Source organism: Haemaphysalis longicornis, unplaced genomic scaffold, assembly GCF_048455015.1.
Source record: "Haemaphysalis longicornis isolate Haplotype H1 unplaced genomic scaffold, Haemaphysalis longicornis Haplotype H1 scaffold_2, whole genome shotgun sequence".
In the NCBI taxonomy this organism is placed as follows: domain Eukaryota; kingdom Metazoa; phylum Arthropoda; class Arachnida; order Ixodida; family Ixodidae; genus Haemaphysalis; species Haemaphysalis longicornis.
This window is the reverse complement of record NW_027526295.1, coordinates 168,440,339-168,447,255: the sequence shown is the minus strand read 5'-3', so window position 1 is coordinate 168,447,255 and position 6,917 is coordinate 168,440,339. Positions and strand designations below refer to the sequence as shown.

The window sequence follows — 6,917 nt, the reverse complement described above, 5'->3', positions numbered from 1 at the left end:
CAGGGTTAGTTGCCAAGGCAAGTAAAGCAAGCCTAGTTAACTTCCGTGACAGGATGGCCCCTTCAAGGCCATACTTGCGTTATCAGGAGACAGTTCCGATAATTTGACCTGTTAAATCAGCTCGCTAGGCGCATTTTCGGTAAATTTGAAGTAAAAAACCCCATGTGAACAAACCAGTCATTATAGCCCTAATCGGCGAATTCGCAGGGGCAAAATCGCAGAATAAGCAAGTCATTCACCCACGGTGCCTTTCGACACTCTTCTGCTGCATTGTACAGACACTTATAAACGAGCAAAGGCCGAGTAGTAGCAGCGCTCGTCGGAACGTAAAAAAAACGCCGTTACAGCAAGCCTCACACGCCCAGATGGCGGGGTTAAATTAAAAAAAGGACTTTATTCACTAGGCCGGGGTCAAAGATTGTTGTAAAAGCTAAGATCTTCCCCAGCATCGGACAATAGGAGGTTGTAGACAGCCGCCGAAAATTGGCGCTTATAAAGCAACACGGAAACACCAAACCCGAAGATTCCAAGAAATGTGAGCTGCGCATATAAGTGGAGGCAATTTATTAGTCTTCAGGCAAGTAAGGTTCAAAAGTGGCATTTTCGGGACCGGCGTCCAGCATCGATACAATTTGCATAGCTTTAATGAGTAATCTCCTACACAATTTATACTGCCTAATTTTACTATACTTCACCAATATCATGCTGTCAGTCTGACAAATCTTGAAGGAAGTCGGAAACCTAATCTCCTTGTGGCACCACCACGCAGTTACGGGCTGTGCTGCATTAGCGCGAGTGCATTGTCGGTCATTTTAGCGCACAAGTCATGCAAGATGTCTTGGTTACTTTCGGCATCTTCCAGGGAATATTTGGCGGTGGTCTCCTTCATGAGATCGGAAACAATTTCCAACGCTTTTTTAGTCACTTTCTCCTTGGCTACCTGGGCAAGATCCACAGCAAGCTCCTTGGCGACCTCCTTGATGATGACCTTGGCTTTCTTTCCGTATTTCTTAAGCTTCTCATTCACCTTTTTAGCATACTTTTTTGTGGCATTCTTGGTTTTCTCCCAAAACTTGCGAAAGAAGTATTCATCCGTCTGAAAAGAAAGATTGCGTTGAAAATATGAGTCAATCTGCGTGAAAACTCAGCCTAAGTTCCGGATATGTCTGGAGGTAATGAGCGGGGAACTTCTTCCGTTGTGTTATTCTTTGCGAAAAGATAAGTTTTACAAGCTAGTACGAGTCAAATGAGGAGTTAAATTATATATTGAGGAGCCCAATAACGACCTCACAGAGCGCGATGGGGTGTACGACGAAATTAAAAGGCACTGCAACGATAGCCGGTATTTCTCCAAACTTAGCGCACGCTTTACAACTGCGAAGCCGAAAAACCGCAGATTCTGAGGCTCTGACCTCTGGTTACTTTTGACCTACGCTTGGCGGCGCAATAAAGAGCGGGAGTCTCTTGACCTGTGTGCTTCCGCGACTATGGACCGCACTATATGGGCTCCCCAACCACTCCTCTACAATTCTTTTGGTATAGAATCTCTTCACAAATTTCTTTAGAGCGCAGCTCTTAAACGCTGACTCTTGTGGTTTTGTGTAGCCGTCTGCCCCATCGTAACCGAGCAAACGAAGAGGACAATGAAGATAGACGAGATAGAGTGAGCAGAAAAGCTGCGGAGGAAGGTATGGCGGAAGTGTGAGGGGAAGAGCAGTATGCCGAATACGCGCGAGACATGCTGCTCAGCAGTGGTGACGCGCTGTGAAATAACGTCAGAGTAGTTCATGCCTTCGTGCTTTCGACTATTACGCAAAACAGCTAAACAGCTGCACTCAAATACCGCATTATGGAGTATCGTAATCGTCAGCCATATCTATGTATAGAAGCCTAAAAATGATCTTTTTTATATGCTCTAGGATAATTTGTCAAGACTTTTCGCTTCTCTTCGTACTGTTTCTGCGCATTGCAGACCGCATAATATCAGTAATCTACATCAGTATCAGTAATATCAGCATCAGTCAATATCAATATCAGTATCAGTCAATATCAGTAACAGTCTATATCAGTAATCTAGTCAATATGAGTTTGTAGGTTTCTTGTGTTGACCTCATCCGCCATTTCACGGCCTTCTTGCGAGCATGTTCCTCTCGAGAGGAGTGCGCGAAAGTGCACCACACGCACCTATTTGGTAGCTTCAGGCACTCTCAGGTAGCCAGGACATCGTCTGATATTTTGTCAACCTGGTTATTCGATACAAATCACCTCCCCCCCCCTCGCCCAAAAAAAGGAACCGAAAGTATATCTTTATCATTAAGAAAAAGAACACCAAACTTACAAGAATGCACTAGCACCAGGAATTGTAACAGGTCAGTGGGGCGTCACTCACTCCCTCGTTCACTCACTCACTCACTCACTCACTCACTCACTCACTCACTCACTCACTCACTCACTCACTCACTCACTCACTCACTCACTCACTCACTCACTCACTCACTCACTCACTCACTCACTCACTCACTCCTAAGATCGGCCCTTCCTCCTAATTTCTCACCTCGCTGTTTAGCTCATCATCTTGTTCAAGGTCGTGTGCCACTTCTAGCAGGAGGACGGCCACTTGGAATGCCTCTTCATTTGAGAGTGCTTCTCCGGCATCAGCCTCCTCACCGGAAGTGCTCACAGGTTCGGGAAGCGTGTGCGCAGTGGCTGAAATAAAGCAAACACAAGGGCATGGGATTTCATTCTTGCAAGCGCGACAAAGGCCAAAGAACGCCATAATAATGGTTTGTGACCGTGGATTTTTAGGAATGAAAAATAACGACGACGATATCGAGTTTGCAAAAGAGAATTATTAAAACAGGAAATCAATTTTAGTTCCAAGCAGATATGACCCATAAATTCGTGAACCATAATACCGTCACGGAGTTGAAATATTACAAGAATTTTTGTGTTTGCGTTTCTGCGTTTGGTATTGCTTGTCATTAACACGAAGTTGTTCATATTTTCACCCCGTCACTATGAATATCATGATAATGACGAGGGACGTAAAGCTTTCATTGAGTCTCAAGCCATGAGCCTTGGGTGTACAACAGTTGTAATGACCCTCGCCCACTCCTGTCACGTCTGAGCACCGCCCTTATTGCTGTGGTCCTCGCAGTCTGCACACAGCAATAGATGAGTTTAAAAGATGCGTGCAGTCACGTTTTTATGTGAGCGTAAGTTGGCCTGCTAAATATAAAAAAGTGGATGTAGAGTGTTCTGCGACTGCGAGACCTCTGAAAGGGCTGTCCCTCCTCGTTTGTACCGGCCGAAGACATAGCCAAGGCATAGATGACCCAGATTCGGTTTTGCATTGACGGGAACTCACTTTGCTCGAATGGGGCCAATTCTCTGCTGATGTAAAGAGACGTCAGTTAATTTGTGTCGCTTTTTTTTTGCTGTGCTCCTTGTAGTTTTTGGTCTTGTGATTTATGAGTTATTGCCTGCTATTGTCACTTCATTTTCTACCTCGAAATATAAAATCATCGTCGTGTACTTATAGCTCATTTCAAAACCTTATTGCAGCGCTGCGGAGGCTACACTGTTGTCAAAAATCCTCCCCCTGAGCTCGCCTAACTCGCCGTGAAAGAAAACCTCAAAGGATATTTCCGTCTCCTTTCTCGGCAGGTGTAAATGCGAAGCCCCAGCGTCTGCTTCACGGCACGTTAGGCGCCATCAGTGGACGGCCCGTGGACAATAACGTAGCCTCCACAGTTCTTGCTGCATGCAGCTTTTGAAATGAACTATACCTTCGTTTTGTATCGTGATACGTGTCGTGCGAGAAGTTTCCACCAGAGCTGCCTACGCAACAGCGGTGTTCTAGACAGAGACGTTGATTTCCTCTGCATTGCTGAGTACAAACAAGACTACCAATTGGTATCGAAGTTTTTTTATGCGCAAGACAAAAAGTTAGTTTCGTGAAATAGTTGAAAACAGCCTGTTTAATTAGGTTTTCTTAAACAAATTTCAAACTTCCTTTTCTTTAACGTGTTCTATTGCTATAAAAATTAATTTCTCTTTTATTGTAAATGCCCACTTTTTGTTGATTTCTCTTGTAAAGTATGTGTCATTATAATGAAGTGTACGGCAGTAGCATTATTGAAATTTTTGCAGACAGCTTTGTGCAGATTTGTTTGAACTATCACGCTACCCTAAGATAATTGTCTCTTGGCACGTACGCAGTGAGAGCGTCTCTGAAACACTCATCAAAACAGACAACAGATTAGCGTCACGATAAAAGTTTGCAAGGACCTCAAATGGCACTTTTATTTCCAGACAGGAAGTTTCTGGAATAGACGTATGTTTTAATAATAATCCGGAAGACCAGGTGCTTTCGAGTACAGAGTCGTGACGGTCACTTATTACCCTTGCCTTATTTACGGCGCACACAAAGTCTTTTTGTCTGATGTTTTTTGAACATCACTGTTGCATTCAGCTCATTCTACCGCCGTAACAAATATTGCAGCCTTCCACCTAACAGTTAAGTGGCAGGCCACACGGGTTAAACTGCGCATTGTGCCAGAAACGACTTCGACAAACACACCTCCCTATGTTTTCTAGCATTTGTTACCACTCGGAATTGTTGCGAAGACGGATCCTTCGATTCTTTCCAGGAGGATAGCAGAACTTACGTTACCATTGCAATAAATTATGGCTAAATATATGAATACAACAATTTTACACAAGCGAATCATTAAGCCATGACGAAAGGGAAGGAGATAGGTGGGTCATCACGTGTGCAGTAGTGCTGTCAAAAGCCAAAGCCCATGCCACATTTAAAAAAATAATCTGAAAATAAGGAGCTTTAACGACGCAGACAGCTTGAAATTTGCCAGTTGCTGTTGGGAATAGCGCCGGTTTTATAAATATACCTATTTTATTCGACTGAATGAGCTTACCTGCGACAGCACAAAAACCCAGGAGGCAAAGAACGACTTCAAATCTTCCCATTGTGGTTGCTCCTGTGAAAAACAGTAATGTTCAACAGGGAACTTTAACGTCATATCACACGGCATAGTACATGCCATAAGATGTCAACACTACTGGTTTTTTGCTAAGTAACCCCTTTAGCATAAAGTTTGGATGAGACACGGCGAATGTGTAGAGTATAAGCCACAACTGGATGAAATTAAGACTTTATAAACAACCGCTTCTCTTTAGGTGCGAATAGAGAGATATGGCGCAATAGAATAGAAATAACATCGATCAAATGCTGGCACCTAAAATTCTTTACCATAGATTTGCGAGACCGTGCCAATACTCCTGGAGGGTCGATAAGAATATACAACGCGGCGTTCTCCAGAAACAGGCAAGCACTTAGGGACAAGTGTAGATGGAGGGTCATGCGCGCATACAGAGCATGCGCCAGTGAAGGTAAGAATGAGGAGGAGAAGATGGTGAAGGGAATGCACGAAGGGAGATGGGCAGAAGATTATTGCAAGATAAGAAGATGGAAAGTGGCCTCATGGGACCGGAGACAGTAGTAGTATGGAAGAGAGATGGGTTACCGAAGGTGGAAAACGAGTGACAGTGAGAGGGGTGGAAGAAGTAAAGACGGTTGGGAGGAGTTAGAGTGGAAGAGAGGGGAAGAGATAGCAGCGGAGAGGGGATCATAAGGAAGAGAAGGGGTGGTACATTGCACGGTCGGAGAAAGGCTATTATATTTCAATATCATTTGCAGCCAAGTGAGCAGAATGTTGGGACATTTTTCTTGTACCCATTGCTTCATGCGAGGTTGTTCAGGCTTTCGATATGCGCGATCTTACAGCATAAAAATATAGGCTAGGCATTGGCATATTTCTTATTGTTACCACTTCAAAACCACATTACCTGGCTCTGTTTTGCGGCCAAAACGCGGAACATTTACTCGTTCTTTCACTGAGTACAGGAAAGATTGTGAATAAGAGCGTCTTTGTTTTCACACGCACTCAAGTTTAAGAACACTTCTGTAAACTCTACCTGACTTACGAAGCAAGCTGCAGTTGAGCCGGGCTGAGAAATTGCAGCCAGAACAATGTCTTTCTCTGCGGTAAAATCTAGAAAGGGTGCAGCTAAGGTCTAAACAAAAAATCCGCTATCTCGCGCGCTTCAGGAAGATGCCATAACCAACAAGTTGTCGAAGATTCAACCTGTTCACCATACGCCGTCATCGCATACAAACTAAGCTCTCTAGACGTCCCGAGACAGGAGTGAACATACAATGGCTGTCTTCCTTTAATGGTATACGCTACGCGTATACCTAGAATTCAAAGCGGGTTTCAACTCTCTACTGGGAAAAATTAATGTTGCACTACGATGGCTGTGGAGGCTTTGTTTGTGTTTTTTTTAATCCAGGGAACACTGACAATAATGGTTTCAGCAGCAAAGAACATATCTCGTTTACATTAAAAATATTTGCGGGCCACAAAACACCGTTACTATCTCACTTGTTGGTTGCTTGCTCGACGTTCTAAATTCTGCTTTAAAGCCCTCTGGGACTTCTGGGAGAATTAGTTACTAAATAAAACCGTCTAGGACTGATTTTAAAGAATGACCAGGAATTTCGCAACAGTATCAAAGAAGTGAGTGAATACAGTACGTTACCTCCAGCTGCGATGCGGCTTGCAGAGTACCACTCCACGTCGAAGCTGTATTCGCTTTTATAGCGTGAAACATTACAGGTCTGTTTTTTTTCTTTCAGCTCTGATAAGCAGGGGCCTATGATAAGCGATACTCGCTGGAAAGGCTTTCAAGAAAAAAATGCGCTCATACTGACAATATCGTAGGTGTTATCTGCTGTGTCGAACAAAGCAATGCATAAGCTATTAAATCAATTTGTTCTGGAATGATCTGAATTTGTAGAAACCTCCTTACTCGGTCAAACCCGAATTTATTTCATC

General features: G+C 43.7%; 1 protein-coding gene across 1 annotated transcript; it reads right to left on the bottom strand.

The window, feature by feature from the left end:
* Positions 1 to 524: 524 nt before the first annotated feature.
* LOC144169464 (uncharacterized) lies at positions 525 to 6,917 on the bottom strand. Its single transcript, XM_077698645.1, has 4 exons — positions 6,622 to 6,917; positions 4,938 to 5,000; positions 2,555 to 2,706; positions 525 to 1,096 (listed from the first exon to the last, which is right to left on the bottom strand). Exons 2-4 carry the CDS (start codon positions 4,987 to 4,989, stop codon positions 770 to 772), a joined length of 531 nt encoding a protein of 176 aa, XP_077554771.1. The 5' UTR covers positions 4,990 to 5,000; positions 6,622 to 6,917; the 3' UTR covers positions 525 to 769.